Source organism: Cydia strobilella, chromosome Z (genome assembly GCF_947568885.1).
Source record: "Cydia strobilella chromosome Z, ilCydStro3.1, whole genome shotgun sequence".
In the NCBI taxonomy this organism is placed as follows: Eukaryota; Metazoa; Arthropoda; class Insecta; order Lepidoptera; family Tortricidae; genus Cydia; species Cydia strobilella.
This window is the reverse complement of record NC_086068.1, coordinates 46497156-46518136: the sequence shown is the minus strand read 5'-3', so window position 1 is coordinate 46518136 and position 20981 is coordinate 46497156. Positions and strand designations below refer to the sequence as shown.

General features: G+C 39.1%; 1 protein-coding gene and 1 long non-coding RNA gene across 2 annotated transcripts in view; one reads left to right on the top strand and one right to left on the bottom strand.

Moving 5' to 3' along the window:
* The window catches only part of LOC134754962 (filamin-B), a 174490-nt gene that overhangs the window by 29919 nt on the left and 123590 nt on the right, over positions 1 to 20981 (bottom strand). Inside the window, exons 21-32 of the mRNA XM_063691456.1 lie at positions 16733 to 16872; positions 15352 to 15477; positions 14823 to 14943; positions 14525 to 14598; positions 13929 to 14085; positions 8407 to 8615; positions 6015 to 6194; positions 5867 to 5941; positions 4740 to 4899; positions 3649 to 3797; positions 1252 to 1324; positions 792 to 959 (exon numbers count right to left, since the gene is read on the bottom strand). Of these exons, the coding sequence (XP_063547526.1) occupies positions 792 to 959; positions 1252 to 1324; positions 3649 to 3797; positions 4740 to 4899; positions 5867 to 5941; positions 6015 to 6194; positions 8407 to 8615; positions 13929 to 14085; positions 14525 to 14598; positions 14823 to 14943; positions 15352 to 15477; positions 16733 to 16872 (1632 nt within the window). The remainder of the gene's footprint in view (positions 1 to 791; positions 960 to 1251; positions 1325 to 3648; positions 3798 to 4739; positions 4900 to 5866; positions 5942 to 6014; positions 6195 to 8406; positions 8616 to 13928; positions 14086 to 14524; positions 14599 to 14822; positions 14944 to 15351; positions 15478 to 16732; positions 16873 to 20981) is intronic.
* The window catches only part of LOC134754981 (uncharacterized), a 245613-nt gene that overhangs the window by 106059 nt on the left and 118573 nt on the right, over positions 1 to 20981 (top strand). The window lies entirely within an intron of this gene.

The window sequence follows — 20981 nt, the reverse complement described above, 5'->3', positions numbered from 1 at the left end:
ATGGGGTTGGCCGGTCGAAGTAATTAGCAGATGGCGCCAGCATAGCTTGCCCCGTCAATCCCTAGAATTGTGTCAAACTTTTGTTTTTTTAATGCTTTGGATGCCAGCCCTTTAAGCCAAATCTCATAGAAAAAGGGCCAAGCTATGATGGCGCCATCTCTGCAAACCTTTGACAGTTGCCAACCCCATTGAATTAAAATTACCAATAAATAAATTATCTTAGCGTGTTTTCTGTAAAAAAAAGAATATACTATTGTACAAACATTTTGTTGCAGTGGCAACATTGACGTAGTTTTTTTGGTGTTGAATTCCAGTTTTGAGTATAGAAAATGGCTTTTTTAGTAGCTCAGAAGGTGATTGACGCCTTCTGGTCTAGAGTGACGAAACGCATACTTAACATGATTCAGAAGTCTCTAGTAAACTGCGGCATCAGTCAAACTAAAAACAATTAAAATTTTATAGAAGATCAGCAAAAGGCAAGACACTATGAATTAACAATTGTTTTACTTGTAGGTTAAGATTACGACTCGTAATCAAGAGACCTCCAAATTCCCTCTGCTCCGAATAGTATACCTTAATATACCTAGGTATGGACTTGGGACGTGGTCACCGTTGAAGCACAACTCGACAGTACGTGGGCGCGGCTCGCGCGGGGAAAACTGATGGCGTAAGTGAGCGCATCCAGCGCAACGGCCTCGGTCGGCACGCGACTGCCATGCAACGTCACCTCCAGGCCCTGGGTGAGACATAAACCATTGCATCGAAAGCCATAGGTACTAAGTAAGACTAACCTGGGACATGGTCACCGTTGAAACGCAGCTCGACGGTGTGCGGGCGCGGGTCGCGCGGGGTGAAGCTGATGGCGTAAGTGTGGGCTCCCTGTGCGGCGGCCGCCGTCGGCACGCGACCGCCGTTCACCGTCACCTCCAGATTGCCTGGGCCCGCTGCCATTGTCTCCACTGCACGAATCATATCATTGAATACAAATATGAAATATAATCAATACGATATTATACGATTTTTCTGACAAGTGGAAGCAAAAGACATGACGAGTGTCGCCGATTTGGACTTTGAAAATTCCAGTTTTTATAATTTCGTGAAAGCGGCTAGTCGGACTCGCCCACCGTGGGTTCCGTACTTTTTAGTATTTGCTGTTGTAGCTGCAACAGAAATACAGCAGTTATGGTACTTATGGTAACGTTTGTAGCCGCTAAGATAATACTCTGATTATTACAAGAAACAATAACTTACCTAAAAATGTGACAGGCTTTCCGACTGTTCCATGTGCGACGTCTTTTACTCTTATAGCCGTTACGTCGTACACCTGTGAACGGTAATAGCACAATGGATATGAGAATAGAAAGGTAACGTAACAATCGTGAACATTTTCAAACATGTTATGAATAAATATTGGAATTAATGAAAATATTATTATTTAAAAAAACCACCAGGATGATGTACCTGTCAGCTGCAGAGAAAAGGTACCCCCCCCCCCCCCCCACCTGCATAAAAAGGTGTATGCAATGCAAAGGTGCTAAGCGAATAATAGTATTAGGTACTGACTGTACCTGCAGAGTAAAAAGCATTGTGGAGAGTTGTATTGTTTACATTTTGGGGACTTAGAACAGTTACTCATAACAAATATATCCTATTAATAATTAACCGACTTCAATTTCATAGAAGGAGGAGGTTCTGTATTCGGTTGTGGCTATTTTTATTTTTTTATGTATGCACCGATTACTCCGAGACCCGTGGTCCGATTTGAGTAATTCTTCTTTTGTTCGAAAGGATCTACTTCCAAGTTGGTCCCATATTAATCTGGTTTTGATCTGATAATGGGATCCCAGAGGAATTGAGGGAACTCCTCAATTTTTAAAGGCACGTGTATGGTGATTTCAGTGTTTTCTAAAGTAACTCAAGCACTTCCTCCCAAAAACCACCAATTTGATCTAGTGCAACTTTAGCCTAACCACGAGTTTCACACTGAATATTTACTTTGTACACTAATATGCCAGTACGAGCGAGATGCATAAACAGTAAGTTACGCACACGATAGCGAATATATAAATGTCAAACTCGTGGTAAGGTAAATGATAAAGACCACGGACGAAATGTGGAACTTCCTTAGTATGTGTATTATGATTTTAGATGTAGGTAGTGTTGGAAACAACCAAAGAGACTGAGAGGTGAGAGGTAGGTGTGAGAGGTGAAGGTAAAGGGTATTAGTGTTTGGGGGTTTGAGGTTGGGGGTCGAGGGGAGGTGAGTTGATGGATCGGGGACTGAGGGGTTGGGAGTTAAGGGATTGGGGGTTAGGGTTAGGAGTTAAGGGGTCTGGGGTTAGAGGTCGGGGAATGGCGATTAAAGGGTTGGTGGTTTAGGGTCGAGGGGTTCAGTGATCAGGGGTTGATGTGCTGTGAGGTTGAGTGATTGGGGGGTTTGAGGGATTGGGTCAGTGGCGGGGCGGAGAATGGATTTAGTGACAGAAATGATTTCCCAGACGGACTCGAGGAAAATTCTGATTATTTAATACAGTTTAAGAATTTAGAGTTAAATATGATAATGTTTTTCATTCATGCGTCTTGTCATGCAGCAATGTCTTAAAACTAAAAATGGAAAAATAAAAACTTTTATAAAAAAAGATAAACTGACTTCAAAAAGGATGAAATAAAATATTATCCTTCTTAGGGTTCCGTGTTTAAGTATATGCGTTACCAACTGATATGTTTGAAGTCGGTGCCAAGCCAAGTAGTAACAATACCAGTCAAAAATAATCAGCTTTATGTCTACAAATCCCATTACAACTGTACAAATATTATAAACGTGAAAGTAATTCTGTCTGCCTCTTTGTTACCTTTTCATGGCTAAACAACTTAACAGCTTTAGCTGAAATTTGGCATGAAGGTTCCTTGAATTGTTTTATATTTTGAAATGTAGTCCTCTGGATAAGCGACAGAAAATAACTCAGTCCCAATCCCACACTTGCGTGCTATGGACTGTTCAAGAATTAGTAAGAAATGCTCTTTAAAAAATACGACTACAAATAAACGCATTAAATTTACACTAATGTGCCGACAAGCATGGTACGAACTGCGCCAAGAAGGTTCAACCGTGTGTTCTGTCCTGAGGTGTGTTCTTAAATACCTACAGAAAGTTCGTTTATTGTCGTCGTGTAACGCTGCGTCTTACATGGGCGAACGCTCGCGAACGCGAAGCGAAGCGACGCGCGGCGTGGCAGGTCCAAGGCGTTCGCATTCGCAACGAGATCGCCCACGTAGGACACTTCTATAGGTACCATAGGATTAATTAAGGCGCCGTGCCGCGCCGCTTCGCGTTCGCGTGTTGTTCGCCTACGTAGTACGCTGCGTTAGGCAATCCAACGTACATACTTATATAGCCGCATCCTTATCGAATTGCACCAAAATCACTATGAATAAATGGTTCAAAATTTGGCTTGGCACCAACTTCAAACATATCCGTTGGTAACGCATATACTTAAACACGGAACCCTAAAATGGATAATATTTTATTTCATCCTTTTTGAAGTCGGTTTATCTTTTTTTATGAAAGTTTTTTTTCCAAATTATTATTAGTATTTGACTGGATTATATTATCTTCAAATAATTTAAAGGGCTGTATATTAGAGTTACCTTTAAGTGGAATGGGCTGGCCGGGATGGGCGTGGAATCGACGAGCACGTTGAGGCGGTGCTCGCCGACGGCGCGCGGCACGAACTCGGCGCGGAACACGCCGGTGCCTGCCGCCGCCACCGCCGCCGGCACCGACGCGCCGTTCGGACCTGCGCCCCCGCACCGCTCAGCTCAACGCCTCGCCCTAACTCCCTCTCTACCCCCCTCTCATCTTCCCTCCTACCGTGTTAAGAGTTAGGGCGAAGCGGATGAGCTTTTTCGACAATGATTGTTACAATGTATTTGTAACGGCATCAGGTTATTTAAAGATGCTCGATGTAAGTCAATACTTCCTATAGGTCTTTTATGGTTACTACGATCAAACTTTTAACTTTCATTACTTATATTTAATTTATTCTTAATGTACCTATACTTTAAATAGAATGTACTATTCGAATTATGAAGCGGGTTAATTAATTAGTGATGATAATAAACACATAATGCGGAGTTAAGAGGTGGTTGGACTTAGGTTGTTAGTACTGCAAAGCATCTTAAGTTTATTCTGAATCTTTCCCCTCGGAGCGAAATTCCGTTTTGTTTGAGTCAGAAGATGATCCAAATAATAATTTTTATTTTTTATTTTTTCATTTATATTTAAACTGGCCTGCAAAAAGATAACCAAACAGTTTGAAGCATAACACGATCGTTTAGGAAAAAGAAACACTAATAGGTAGTGTAACGCGAGATATCGGACATATCATCTAATTATAAGTCACACATTCTAACCACCTCTAATTTAATTTCTACCATTTCAATTAATTACTTAGGGCCCGGTGGTCTTCCGAGATATTACTTAGCAGAATAAAATAAATGTAATGTAGTTATAAATGTAGTAAATAGGTTGCGCCTTAACAAGATGTTAGTTTCAAAATAAATTATCATGATTTGGCAACGAATTTGACTAAAATATCACTAAACAAAGAGTAGCAACACTAGCCATAATAGCATTAGGTGTTCAGCAACGAATTCGAAAAAGATAGCCGATTACGTGATGATCATTCTGTAGGTATAGTGTGCACTGTCGGGTGGGGCCGTGGGGATGAAGTACTGACCCTCAACATTGACCTCTATCTGGTCGAGCGTGGCGCTGGGGTGGTGCAGCGTGAGCGCGGCGGGCTGGTGCAGCGGCGCGGGCCCGGGCAGCGTGACGCGCGCGCCGCTGCCGCTGCCCTCCGACACCTCCACGATCAATGGGCAGCCCGGCACTCGCATCTACACCGAGCGACCATATGTATAGTGGCAAGTTTTATTACAAAACACGCGTTTATATACACATATAGCTGAGACACAGATGTTATAAATTGAATGCAAGACATGTGTATTGTAAGCAGAATTTTATTCTTGAATGTGAAGAATGTCCATGTTTTAATTACTCGCGCGCACAATGCAAAATTGACTGTAAGCACATAACACAAACAACTTACCTCTGCACTAGCTAGCAATTTTATCAACAACCTATGTTATGGCAAACAACCTAAAAATCGTGTTTTATGCTTTCATATACTTGGTGTAGAATCTAAAGTTACATGCCACCTGCTCATGGCTTATCTGTTGAATTATTATATCTGTGATATTTCAAATTTTATTATTCTTGAATAGCATTTTGCTTTGCCATTGTTTTAAAGAAACATAAATAAACAACACGCATTACATCAGATGTTCTATCATTACTTCACTAAAAATGTTTTAGAAAAAAATATTTTGTTTTTGGACATAACTTAGTTTTGGGCTATATACATATACATATAGAGCATGCATGAACTATAGGGAGCAGTATAGGAGCGTCAGATTTTTGGCGCGAGGCGTAAATGTGAAGTTTATGCTTCCGATGTAGCTCACAAGATGGCAGAATCTACTATGCACAAGAAAACGTACGAAAACGGTAGATGGTAGCACTTGCTTTGGCAATGTACATGTTTATGTTTCCGATTCAGGTCACAAGATGGCAGACCCCTCCAACGTGCACGGCCCCTATAATATGTTAATAACAACTGGGAATACTGCAATATGCCCTTTGAGGATGGGTGTTTAACAATATGCAAGCTACTGACCTTATAGTGTATTTTGTGACTTGATAATTGACTTTAGTTATAAGAAATGTAATGACTTAGGTTATAATCCTGTAAAGTTACATTTTGTGTTTTTAAATAATTGAATATGAATTCCCACAAATACATACCTTATTAAATGACACATTAACTACATGGTCACATGCCTCAGTTGGAGTAAATGAAACTGTAAATCTAGCATTGCCCTAAAACAAAGAAAATACATTATTATTTCAAATCATCAAAGCCATCATAAACAATGAGAGTGCAGAAACATACCTGCGGGTGTACTTGAGTTGGTATGTTCAATCCTCGAGCGGCAACAGTGATCTCCAAGTTGCCCTCTCCGGCTTGTGCTGCATCCACAGCTAGCTGAACCGGGACCCCAACGCGAGCTGATGACCCTCCATTCACACTCACTAACTTGCCATCATAGGCTTTACAGATGAATGGGGTACCCTGTTAACAACCATTATCTCTATAATTTGCAGTGTTCAGGGTTTCGGATGCCACTCCGCGGTAGAGTTGTGCCGTTCCCGGGAATAGGCTTGATGACAACTTTTTATTTATTAATGGTATCAATCGATCAGGTTCGTTATTGGCATCAAATGTCTATATGGGATCCATTGCATTAAAGCAATACAACAGTCAGAAATGATAGTCAAAGTCCGACAGTCGTATTTCACTCGCAAAACGCTCCTAACAAAACGATAAGTGAACGTGACGTCAAGGTCACTGAGAGAGAGAGAGCATCTTGAATGTATGGAAAATAAGTAAAATTGCGATTTTGTCGGTTAATTAATACGTTTATGGTCTTTTTCCCCGTGTGGCAACCACAACCCCGATCACTGATAATTTGTGACCATAGAAATGCCAATTTTTATACAATAGCATTCGGGACTTCATAATTCACATACACCTTCGAATTTCTTCACATATATATCTCCTCACGATGTTATCCTTCACCGAAAAGTTTGTGGTTCAAAATGATATTCCGTACCTACTGAGCGGAGGCCTGTGCCCAGCAGTGGGACATATGTAGGCTGAACTACTATTTACCTTATAATTTGACATGCCTTACGTCATATTATAAGGCAAAGCTCATTATATGCGGATTCTACTGTATTTATTTATTTCTATTCTTAAGTTGCATTCATTTATATAAAAGTAAAATACAAAAACACGTAAAAAAAACAATACAAAATACATATAAACACATTACAAAAGACACAACCTAGGGTGCAGGGCCCAAGCTGATTGGTGGTAGGTGGTTAGGGCTGCAGGGAGAGGAACCAACTAGACTAGAGGTACTTCACGCGTCACGCGCCATAATATATATGAAAGATTACTGCCTTCTTCACCCTTGATCCATGCAGTCACCTAGCAAGAGTCTGTCTAGGTGTCGTGTCGGTAAAGACTCTAATCTATGAGACTGTTTGCTGACACAACCATCAGAACAATAATCGTCAAATCATCCCACATGTCAGTTATCTTGTGAGCCAAGTCTAGCTAGGTACTTGCTGGACTTGTCCCTCTCGGCTTTCACAAGACTCCTCATTATTATTATATAAAAGCATAAATAATTTTTCATATGTATCAAGTTACAACAGACAATCAACAAAAAATTTCTTTGTGTTGTCTGTCCCTTTGACATTTGTGTTTGTCAGAAAGAGACAAAACACTACCTATTGACTAACTAGAGTTAGACCAAGATAAGTCTGCAACGATTTTGATAGTGTTATTGATGTTTGACATTTAAAATAACATTCACTGCGTGTGCTATCAAAATCGTTGCAGACTTATCTTGGTTTAACTCTATCCCCCTTATCAGAGGTACGCGTGGGCAAAGCAGCTACAGCCCCGCATTTTTTAATACGTGGGAAATACAAATTGAAAGAAAAAGGCCTTGCAGATGCGACTATGCCATGGCTAGATTAGTTCATGTTATGCTACCGCCCCTTATTCAAACAACTTAGTCTGTTTTTTTATTCTGTAGTCTAAAACGACAACCACAAATGTCAAACATAGAAATAATGTGACCAGCTTAAAACAAACAGTGCTGATCTTTGATTTCGGTTTGTGAATAACCAATAAATATGAAATTAATTTTAGATTCCAAATAAACATACATGAAATCTTTTTGCTGCATGATAGGAAATAAACAATAAATAAATCTACTCACTGCTTATCTACGTAAACATTAAAAAAATTACTGATGTATTTCCGGCCTGACACAACACCATTTTGGTATTTTTGGTTTACATATTCAACATTCGTTACTTTACTTGTATAGTGATCTGAGGGCCTACCGCGAACCACTTTCGACGTGTTGCCTCCCTGTCAAACTTACACACGAATTGACGAGTGCGACAGAGAGGTAACATGTCGATCATGGTTCGGGGTAGGCCCAATAGTTTATTTTCGGTTAGTACCCATTGTAGCACATCACTATTTATAAGACGTAAAAAACTAGCAACACATGAAATGTCATTTTAGTCTACGGAATAAAAAAACAGACTATAGCAAAACCTCTGTCAATATTGTCTCTATCTAACATACTAAAATGTCTAAAAGACAGAAAGGGATGAACAATTATCAATGGCTTGTTAAATTCAAGAAACATTTATTAATAATGTCAACAAGTATAATTCATGTTTTAGGAAGTACTTACGGGCACAGGCTGGTTATTGTAATGTGCAGTTAAGGTATGTGGACCCACATGTCGCGGCGTAAAGCTCGCTAGTAGCCCGGAGACTGCGTCACCAGTGAGCCGCACAGGCACTTCGGCCCGCGGACCGCGAACCGTCACTATTAGCTCTCCCCCAGCTGAGCCTTCCACGCGCACAGAGCATGATGCCACTTCGCCAACAGGGATTAGTTCTACAACATAACATTAGTACGTATGAAAATGTAATTTAGCTGAGAGTAGACAAGCTTCAAAGAATTGGTAGATATAGCCAATTCCGATACCTACCGTTTATTTGGACCTTAATTGTCTATCTTCCTTAGGTATACTTAATTGTACTGATTCATCAAACTACTATTCCACCAGGAAATTGCTGCCGGTTTAGGGATCCCTACAAACTTAGCCATTAAAAAAAACACCTAAATCGAATGTGTAGTCGCCTCGTAGTCTTAAAGTTTGTTAAGCATCATACCTGGCTAATTTATCGAGGTCATGCACAACACGGTGTACCATCATTATTTACAGAACAAAACTACTATCGAGGCCCCTAAATTTATGAAAATGTAGGTGAAGGAAAGGAATCATGAATCAATTATGAAATAGGAAACAAGCAAATTTTTTGTTAGTCGTTTGCTCGTTTCGTTTGACATTGACAACAAAAATGACAGCTGTGTGACTGTGACAAAGACGTTTCACACATTTTAGTCCACGATGCGCTAACGGCTAATGTGTAACATAGTTACGCTTATTCCACGCAATTCACTATGCAAATTGAAGCGCTACATCAGTGCATGATGTAATGCAGTAGGAAATTGCAGTTTTCCATAGTAATTTGCTGTGAGTTGCAGGCGCAGTGAGGTGTGCTTTTAGCGCGTTCAAGTTTATCAGCCAATAAACTTGAACGCGCGCATATCGATATTGTAAGTTGGTAGCACTAATCAATTAAAAAGTTAGCTATGGCGTGCTATGGCGGGACACTATGGATGGTATAGAAAGGATCGCAATCTCTTATGGCAGAATTGTTGTAAAAGTGACCGCGTTAAGCTTTAAATAATAGTTCCTAATCTCTCCGGTGGCGCTAGTTAGGCTCTGGGACATGAGTATAACATGAACCATATAAGGCAAAAAATAACCCGACCAAATTACGTAGGTTGTTTTTGGTAGTATTTCGGTGTATGGTGGAATAGTACTGGTGACCTGACCTGGTAAAGACTTGAAGTCTGCCTTGACGTAGGTTTCATCGTCAATACCTAATTAGGTTTTCTCAATCAACAACTATAGAACTAATTTCAAATATGGCGCCGCCTAATTACTGTTTTTTGATGGACACTTTTCATACATAGAGATTTGGCTCCTTTATACAGCCTCCATGCGGGACACGTAATTAAGATGGAGTTCATTTAAAATTGTTTTGTCCGCTATGCTTGTATTGTATGCATGCGTAACGATTGCAAAAGGGTAAATAGGAACACTAATAAATTGTCGCAGGTCGAACATGCTCATCATCATCATATATTTAAGAGTTATACTCTTGTCGGTGGAGCGATTTCCATAAGTGTCGGTCCTCTGCCGAACATGCTACAGAAGAGTAAATAAAAATCCAGTGCTTAATAGTTATTTGTTATACAAGGGTGCAAAGTTGTATTTTACCCGCGAGTGTTTTAACACACGAGAAGTAAAATACATTTGCACCCGTGTGTAACACAAAACTTTTCCCCTCACTATAGCGAGGAAAGTGCAACAACAGCGTTAGATCATCTTCATCAACTGGAATCACTATTTTTTTACGATATTATAACAAAAAACTCTGGAAATTCTGTACTTTTACGTGAGAAGTTTTTAAGTAAAATTTTTGTTGACAATGTTGACATTTCTGACGTATGAAATGTCAATGATGCGTTTTAAAATTGCATCGACTTAACTTGTGCGTTCAGAATTATATTTAACATAATTATTAAAAAACAGGAGGCTAACAAAGAGAGTATATAAGGGAGAGGTAGAAACGGGAGTTGGAAGGGGCAGAACTCGGCGGACTTTCTCTGATCAGATCGGGGAAATCCTGAAGAAAGGCCAGGTCAAGAGCACCCTAAACCGGCGAGCGTGTATGAGGAATGTTATGAAAGTGAAGGAAGCGAAAGAGGTATGTCAGGATCGTAGCAAGTGGAAATCCGTGGTCTCTGCCTACCCCTCCGGGAAATAGGCGTGATTATATGTATGTATAGGTATGTATGTATTAAAAAACAAACGTTTATTATGGAATTTTAAGGTTTATGACTTAAAATCATTAAATAAAGCTAAATCTGGTATTTTTTATTAGATTCTCAAACCATTTATTTAATAATAATTAATATTGAACGAACCATTATTATGAGCGTTTTACGTTTTGTTATCTGTTAAGCTACTTAAACACGCTCTATCCAAGGTCAAATTACTTTCCCCACTAGTGGATAAAATGCGTTATTCCCCGCTTGTTTTAAAGGATAAAAGACGGCTTTCCGAGCTAGTGAGGGGAAAAACTCTTTATATGACAAATTTTATATAACGTAAAATCAATAAAAACATTCCCGGACTTTACTTTTTTATGTGATTCATCGAACTTTGCAAGGAATCATCAAAAATTTTGCGCATTTAACCCAGTGCAAAATCTGGCAATAAAGTGGCAGGTTGGCAAGTTTGGTGGGTTACTCTCCTTAAGCACTCCCTACACTGAATTCGCCTTATACCATTCCAAAGTTCGAGATGAATAGTGGCAACTTGCTAAATCTGTCCAAAACAATGTTGAGGAAGTGTGCTTCTTCTTGAATGGTAACAGTCTCTTTTTCAAGCATTCTGATATGGGTATCTGATACGGTGTTAATTGTCCCGGTAGTGAAAAATAGTGAGCTCCTCATGTCGCACTAGCATATAGCTTGCCAAACAAGGTATTTCTCAGCACATTTTTCTACTGGGATAACCTTTTCCGATTCGTCGAGATTCGAAATGTCACGAGAGGAATAGTACTGGTGACCTGACCTGGTAAAGACTTGAAGTCTGCCTTGACGTAGGTTTCATCGTCAATACCTAATTAGGTTTTCTCAATCAACAAGTTTATACAATAACCTGGAAAGGCCAAATAAAATAGCACGATTATATTGATCCACAGTTCTCTTCGGAGCCTTTTGCTTCCTATATGTTGTAAAGCCGCATTACTTTTTTCGCCACACCCCGGGAAGAGATACTCGGATTCTTATCAAATAGCTTGCACCTTTGATTGTAACTTAACATTAGATTTTCTGGTGGGTTGACCCCGCCGCTTCCTATCTATAGTTTCACCTTGTTTTTTTAGAGTCCGTTGAACCGTCCTTCGCGTAGTTTGACAAGATTTTGCCAGATGTGTTGATATAGTTGGTCAAGCACAAAAACTATACTCATCCTTATCTTTTGGGTGCTAGTACTAGTGTAAGACAAAGATAGTATGATTCTCTCTGTCTATGATTGAAATGAGACAGTCAGTTGACAAACTATAAATGAGGATTTTTACTAAATTCTTGCAAAATTAATTTGCGAACATCTTTTTCGTTTAACGCCATTTTCATAGATAAAAATCAAATGACTGTTTTATGTGGTTTTATGATTGTCTAATATTTAGCGAGCCTTCTAAATTTAAAATTTCAAAAGAATATGCAAAACGGGTCGATGCAACACGTTAGCAAAAATGTAGACGACAATTTAATAGAGTTAGACCAAAAAAAGTGCACAGATTTTGACAGCACACAGTGTTATTTATACGTCACAATTTCATAGAAGTTTGACGTTTAAAATAACACCTGCACTGCGTGTGCTGTCAAAATCTCTGCAGACTTTTCTTGGTTTAACTCTTAGTGCTCACCCTTTAATTACTATGAATTGAAATAATGTAAGTTGTTTCTCTAATATTATATAAGGCTTATTATTATAAAACATTAATAGTTAAATTAGCCAATAGTATTATCTATTAGATAACATGCACAATAAAAAAACCGGCCAAGTGCGAGTCGGACTCGCGCACCGAGGGTTCCGTACATTACATAATTTTAACAATGTATTTTTTATGTGAAACGTGTGTGAAAGGTAAATTGCGGTTTACGATTTATGACGTATTAAAAAAAAACTACCTACTAGATCTCGTTCAAACCAATTTTCGGTGGAAGTTTGCATGGTAATGTACATCATATATTTTTTTCAGTCTTATCATTCTCTTATTTTAGAAGTTACAGGGGGGGGGGGGGAGACATTTTACCAATTTGGAAGTGTCTCTCGCGCAAACTATTCAGTTTAGAAAAAATGATTGGAAACCTCAATATCATTTTTGAAGACCTATCCCTGAGTTTCAGTTCCAAGTATGGGGAGCCCCCAAAATTTATTGTTTTTTTTTTTTTCTATTTTTGTGTGAATATCTTAATGCTGTTCACAGAATACATCTTCTTACCAAGTTTCAACAGTATAGTTCTTATAGTTTCAGAGAAAAGTGGCTGTGACATACGGACGGACGGACAGACAGACATGACGAATCTATAAGGGTTCCGTTTTTTGCCATTTGGCTACGGAACCCTAAAAATTAGTAACTGATGTTACTTAAAATTTAACTCACTAGACTCATAAGTCATACGACCTATACCTAGTTGGCTGACCGTACGTCATGCTATTAGCTTTTGCGCTATACGTCCATATAAGAAGATTGAAGGTATAATAGGTATCTCAAGTATCTCAACTCAACTCGCTCCTTTCCTCGTAAGAATTGCGTTTCAACATAATAAAAATTATTACAACTTGTTAACGAGAGAAGAAAACTTAAGTAGATATACATTTTATTGCTTTCTCAAAAATACATATCTAAATCTGATGATAGATTAAAAAAAAGCAATTGTGCAGGAACAGAAGATACTTCGGATAAAGTAGGGTAGGTGCGTTAATACGTGCGTCCAATTATACGAGTTGCCAACTTTGAAATGCGAAAAAAAGTTCTTAAAGTACACTTACTAAAATGTATTATTACATGTGTTTGTATTTCTCATATTGTCTATTGTAAGTTAACAAAAAATGAAATGTATGAAAAATAATTTATAAGACCCATTTTGAAAAAAAAAACACATATTCAGGGGTAAACAAGAGGTACATTCATCTGTTATTTAAATTATACCTTAAAGTCGCGGATATCAGCGGGTCTAAGCGTGGTGCGGCTGCAGATTTTACTCCCCAGCCGGACCCCTTTTAAACACATATATCTGCCAAACTAGGGAGGTACGTGTTTGATTTCCGACATGGTACATAAAGTACATTAAGGGTACATTTCACCACTGTAACCTGAGTGCAATGAGGCGAGGTGGTCGGCTGTGGAGGATAACTCGAAACGTTGAGCACTTTTCCTATACCCAAAATAAAACAAGCAATGTCAAATTAGCTCCAGTTTTTGCCTACGAATATTTTTGATGCGCCGCCACTGATATAATATAGTAATATAATATATTTTTAATGATTTTCCTACTCACCAATTTGTGAGGTGTCAATGGTGACTCTTTGTGCTGGTGCTACATTGAAAATAAACGGCGACGATGGCACTGGTTCCCCATTGAATTTTATATCTACTCGGTGAGGCGTCGGTGTTTCAGGTCTCCAAAATACAAGGCAACGTCCGCCACCTACCACCTGAAAAAGGTAAGGTTAAGTAGTCAGATTTTATTTCCTTAACATTATTTGAATTTTTAACATCATCATCTTCCTCGCGTTATCCCGGCATTTTGCCACGGCTCATGGGAGCCTGGGGTCCGCTTGGCAACTAATCCCGAGAATTGGCGTAGGCACTAGTTTTTACGAAAACGACTGCCATCTGACCTTCCAACTCAGAGGGTAAACTAGACCTTATTGGGATTAGTCCGGTTTCCTCACGTTATCCTTCACCGAAGAGCGACTGGTAAATATCAAAAGATATTTCGTAGGTACATAGATTCCGAAAAACTCATTGGTACGAGCCGGGGTTTGAACCTGCGACCTCCAGATTGAAAGTCGCACGCTCTTAACCCTAGGCCACCAGCGCTTTTTTTTATTATTAACATTATTTTAACAACGTAGGTAATTGATAGCTTACCTGTACGTGGTTAGGCACTTCACCTTCATTTATTGAAATTTCTAATTGGCCTTCGCCAGCTGCACTAGCGTCCACTGAAAATAAAACGTATTCAATACATATCTCTATCTCTGTCTCATATCTTTGTAACTTCAAATCTAGATTCCCAATTTGTCAGTAAATAAGAAGAAAAAAGACTACACTCATCCCTTTTTTTGGGTGTTAGTACTAGCGTAAGACAGACAGTATAATTCTCTCTGTCTATCTATGTTTGAAATGAGACAGTCCGTGGTCAACCTATCTACCTCTCTATATGTACCTCTGAACTGTGATTGTTGGCCGACTACAGCATTCCCGATGTCCGTGACCTTGATGAGACTAGCATCGTATACCTTTGCCACCAAAGGACCCGCGGCCAACTTGTCTCCTGCAATAGCTACCTGTACAATACAAAAGTTTATAATATATGTAGTTATATATGAAGCCTGTAAATTTGCTGTACAGAATTACGATTTCGATTAAGCAAATTTAAAAGAATAACCTCACACCTAGCCGGGAGTCAAACCCGATCAAATGGGTATAAAAACCGGAAATATGTATGAGTTCCAAATTTTGTAAGCGTGCTCTAAGAATTAATTTTCAGTGATTTGAACCCTAAAGAGGTTCTTCGTAAATGAGGTTGACAGTTTTTAATGACTAATAGGGTCATAAAGAAAGCCTTAAATCGCATGACTATTATATTGACGACTGTAATCAGAGTTAGACGACAAATAACGACAATCACTGAAACATCTCTAGTCTACTTTGTATTATATTATAACTATTATAAGTATATACTCAATGTTTACATCAATAAGGTGAGTGCCGACTTCTTCGGGCGTGAACTCTATTCTGTAGACGCCGGGGCGCTCCGAGACGTCCAGCACACGGGCTGTCACCGGCCGGCGCGACGGAGCAGTCACCGTCACCTCGACCTACATAACAACACATTTTAATCTCATCTCCAGTAAAGGAAGGGAGTTACTTTGTTTGGAAAATTGCGTATGAAATGACGCGTTTTCATTGCTCTTCAGTGTATCTCTTTGAAATATAGGAAATCCCATTTACAGACAATCCGATAATTACATAGGATTGTAGGAGCCCACAATGCTTATCTGTGAACGCACAGTTAGTTCCGTTTATTAAACGGTCGGTGTTTCCTCTGCGAACAATAGCATGTAATCGATGTGATCACTTACACGAAGGGATTCATCCACTACCATTCGGCCAGAGGCGCCGCTAGCCAGGGAATTGTTTAATCAATCCTTGCAGTTTAACCGGATAGCTTAAATTTAACGGCGGATTCATGTATTTCAATCCATATGTGCAATTATGCATAGTTAGTGTGGATTAACTGGAATCACGATGTTTTAAACTTTTAAATATAGACAGCATTATCAAAAACGGGATGCCACGTTTAGAACTAGAAACAAACCTATAAGATGCCCACAAAATGTTGATCTACTCGTAGAGCTTATTTATTTATCGAAGCTTATCAGGGCATTTTAACTAAAAAGTGTACCATTTGCTTTTTTTCGAAAATCCATCAACTTTTGGGTTATTTCTAATCAGAATCACGAGGACTATCAATTTAAAAAGAATCAAAATATGTCTTAAAAAATGTCAGTTTTGTAACGCATTTTCACATACATTTTGTATGGACGGTTACAAAACTGACATCCAAAATTTGTATGAAAAACTGGGGATACTTTTTTTCTTTGTCTCATTCAATAGTACTCGTGAAGTCGTGATTCTGAGTCTAAATAACCCAAAATTTGATGGTTTTTCCAAAAAAAAAAGTAAATGGTACCATTTTTTCTGAAAACCTCCATCATGGTCAGTGCGTGTCGGAGCTTAAATGCATATTTACACCTTGTTTTTCTTTGCCGAAAATGCAGTGGTAAACATGCATTAGGTACTTTCACCTCACTTGCGTTCCGAGAACCCACGATCTTCTGCTTATTACTCGCACGCCTCAAGCAGCCGGCCTCATTCGATTTTACACGACTGTCCTAATAGTGTGCTTTGTGGAACGACGTAATACTCAACGCCTATGACAGGTGATCACGTGATGCTTTCCATAGAAAACGAAGCGCCGGAAGCTCCGGCCTGGACACGGCCCGGTCTAACGTGAGTCATCCTTAACGCCTAGTCGCATATGCGCTACCAGCCTGCAAATTGCGAATGTACCTCGGTTTTGCTGAAAGCGGCGGCACCAGGCGAGGTGGAGATTTCAAATACAGCGGGAACTCTTGCGGGGATGAGTCTGGTGGGCTCGCCCCCGCCGCCGCCCGCTGGGCCGGCCATAACCTCTACTTTCCAAGGGGACCCTGGAATTAAAATATTAACGCTTATAAATAAACCCGTAAGCAAATATTAATTACGTTCCTGTTAAACCTATTAAATAAATAAATAAAAAACGTTTTTATAAAAAAATCGGCCAAGTGCATGTCGGACCACGCATAATAAAAGTAAAAGGGGCGGAGGGGAGGTTACGCATTATTTTGGACTTTCGGAGTGATTATTTCCAAAAGTATTCACTAAATAAAATAAAACACTCTTAGATTAGAAACCCTAATGTTATTTTTAAAGACCTATCACCATACATTTAACTTTTAACTTCCATACTCGAGCCCATTGGTTTGGCAAGAGACGATGGCAAGAGGCCCGACGGTATGACTCTGGTGCCTTGGAGGTTGGGACGGCCTCTAGTTTGGGATGCCACAAGCGTTGACACCCTCGCGCCGTCCCACCTTCCGGGCACCAGCAGTGATGCTGGTCGTGCCGCGTCCGCGGCCGAAGACCTCAAACGCCGCAAATACGCCACCCTAGGCAGTAGTTACATTTTTGAGGCGTTTGGGGTCGAAACGCTCTGGGGCCGTGGGGACCAAGCGCGCGTCGGCTTTACAAGGGACCTAGCGACGCGCCTTGTAGACGCCACAGGTGACCAGAGGGCTGGCCAGTATTTTGCTCAAAGGATAAGCATTGCAATTCAACGTGGCAGTGACTTGGGGGACGTTTTTTATTTATAAAGCCTTTACTTTAAGTTTATTTGTCGTTTAAAATATTATTATTTTTAAGTTTATTTATAGTTTACTGTTAATGTTATGTCCTGTTTAAACTTTAACACCCTTAAAAAATGTTTGTTTACTAAATACACCTACATATATACCTACGTTCCAAACTTCAAAAAAATATTGGGGACAGGAAAATTTGGATCTAAGGATATCACTATTACGGATATACCTAGATACAAAATAGGTTCAACTAATCCATATTATTTAAAATATCGGTTCGGTAGCTAGTCTATCTAAGCCAAGAGTAATTAGCATAGTCAAGATGTGCGTGCGATTAATTGACAATCAATGTAGCAGAGCTACCTTGCGCGGCCCGTGAATCATTTGTCTATGTCACTAACTACCGCAATAATTTTACTCGAAGGAATAGTACATACCATACCTAATATAGGTACTATGCCTCATAGAACTACTAAAATTAGCTATTATAGTGTAATCTCTAAACAAGTAGATTTATTTTAGGTAATTTGAACTTATACGACGTTCACTACCGTTCACTGAATGTTATTATCATAATAATAAATATCGTTTGGGCGTTTAAATAACATAAAATATCTAATCTATTGATGGGGTACGTTAATGTTTTCTGCTGGTGTGGTAAATTTAATATGTACATATTTCTTATGTTACAACGGCGATACGGGTTACATTAGAAAGAATGAGGTGTAACGTAACGGGTTTAGGAATATTTAGTGCGTGGAATCTAAATACGAACCAGTTAGGTAGGTACTGAGTTATTCAATTCATGTTACGTTTGGACTTGTACAGATACTTTGTGTCTAGGTGAGCAGTTAAGTTTTAATTACGTAGGTACCTAAAATGTTTAATTACTAAATAATGCCTAATTAATTCCTTTCTTCATGTCTCCAACTTACATTTCATAATATACTTAGGTATTTTTGACTTGAGCTAATATGTGTATCCCATTAATTAGGTAAAGACCTAAATGCTCCGCTCGCTCGTTATCTAATTAATTTCGGGGGCCGCATATTCAAAGCTTTTAATTTCTGAGTGCTCTTTTTGTTTTATAATAGTTAAATGTCAATAAGTTAAAGGGAAAGCTTGTTAAACACAAGGACAATTTACAAGATATAACGAATGGAGTGCATGTTTCTGATGTTTTTAAATGTTAACTTCTATATTAAAGGGGCCCACTGACTATCAGTCCGCCGGACGATATAGGCCTGTCAGTTAGAACAAAAATTTGACAGTTCCGAACAACTAACAGGCCGACATCGTCCGGCGGACTGATAGTCAGTGGGCCCCTTTAGTAGGACGAGCCGGGAGATTCTGAGACAGGTGGCAGATTAACCGTTGTATTAACACATTTACTTAAAGACAAAAAAAAATTACAGCACTCCAAAAACAGGCGCCCGCTGGGCGGGTTGGCGAGGCCACATAACGATCAACAAACTCCTAGTAGTACGTCGAGCGCTTACTATATAGACGGTACCTAGCCCACTAGAGAATATTTTTTTAGCTTGCATAATCATAAGCTCATAAGTATCGTTAGGTTAAATTGGAGTAGTGATGAAATGAATAGGTAGGTACTTAATATTTGAATTTTGACACTTTTTCTATAAAATGTTTACTCTCGGAGTAGTCAAGTTATATGTAGGTCAATGGAGACATATACCTACATCGTGATAATGATAAATATTCCCACCCGAAGATTTTAATCACTGGTTGTAATTACGATTTTTAAATAGTTATTAACTATAAGGTTAAGGGGTGTAATAGCGTGACTAGTTTATGTGATGATAGTTACAGTCGGAAACACAGTTATAGCGTAGATTAGATATGCGCTGGGCCGAACAGGTTGGGCGTGAGCGACCGCACCTGTCCGGTGCCCTGCCCGTGCCCCGTGCCGTTACCATCGCCGCCTCGCCTCGCTACTCGGGGACTCGAAAACGGTACCATACCAGCCAATTAATGGTTCGGATCGACCTACGTTAAAAACGTTCATAATACTTAGGTATAGCACCGCTCAACATCTACGTGTATATATTTACATATAGCTACGGACGCATACAATTTCCAAACATCGAGCCAAGGAATCACACTTAACATTTTCCAAACTCGAATATTACAACATTCAGTACGAGCACCAATCCACAAATTAAAACGCAACAACGTACAGTTGTACCTTTCATTAATATAATTTAATTTAAAATGGATCAAAGAGAAAACAACGAGCGCTTGTTTGGGCCCAAATGGGATAGCGAGAAACCGAGACCTTATCGATCGATCATCAGAAGCATGTTTTTATGACGCACCTTTGTAATGTGTACGTTTGTTTTCGTTTAAATTTTTATTAGACAATAAAAATAAAGTACCTACGTTCTTCCTTTCAACCAAAAATATTAGACGGGAGAGTTTGTAACTACATCGTAATCATTTGTTCGTGGAAATTTGACTATTTATTGGCATTGTTAACAGGGGAGAAGCCTCATGTATACCCAGAGTAGCTCTTATTGCCTATAATAGCGGATAACACGTAAAATGTAACCCGATAGTAAGTGTCGGAAGAATAAATCATCTAAAACTGATGATTATAGAGGAATATTATTTCTGCACGGCAATTATTGTTTTGATACAGTTACATAAAAGTATTACAAATTATCATCAGTACCATAACTTATGTAAAGGTACATCGAACTTTCTATTCCGTAACTTTACCTGGAAAGTAAGAAAACTGAGCGTAAGTGCACGAGGAAGATATTTTACAAGATTAACGAAATAAAAGAAAAAATATATAATTATACGTGTACACATGGTGTTGTTTAGGGTTCCGTAACCAAAGGTTAAAAACGGGACCCTATTACTAAGACTCCGCTGTCCGTTTGTCTGTCTGTCACCAGTAGTATCTCATGAACCGTGATAGCTAGACAGTTGAAATTTTCACAGATAATATATATATTTCTGTTGCCGCTATAACAACAAATACTAAAAAGTACGGAACCCTCGGGGCGCGAGTCTGACTCGCACTTGGCCGGTTTTTTATATACTGCAATATATTACGATGTGAATATAGGTCACACTGAGCAACTTTTACTACAGGACCATCCCCAAAATCGCGAAAAAAATTGACAGGGTGTTTTTTAATAAACTATAATTATATATATAGTATATATATATGTATAGGTCACACTGAGTAACTTTTACTATGGGACCAACCCCAAAATCGCGAAAAAAAATGACTCCCAGAGAAAACATCAACATCTGACCTGCCAAAATGTATGAGACAGCCAATTTTCGTTATTTCGGGGTTGTTCCCATAGTAGAAGTTGCTTAGTATGATCTATATATATATATATATATATATATTCATCTCGCAAACTATCGCTATCAGTTATTATCAG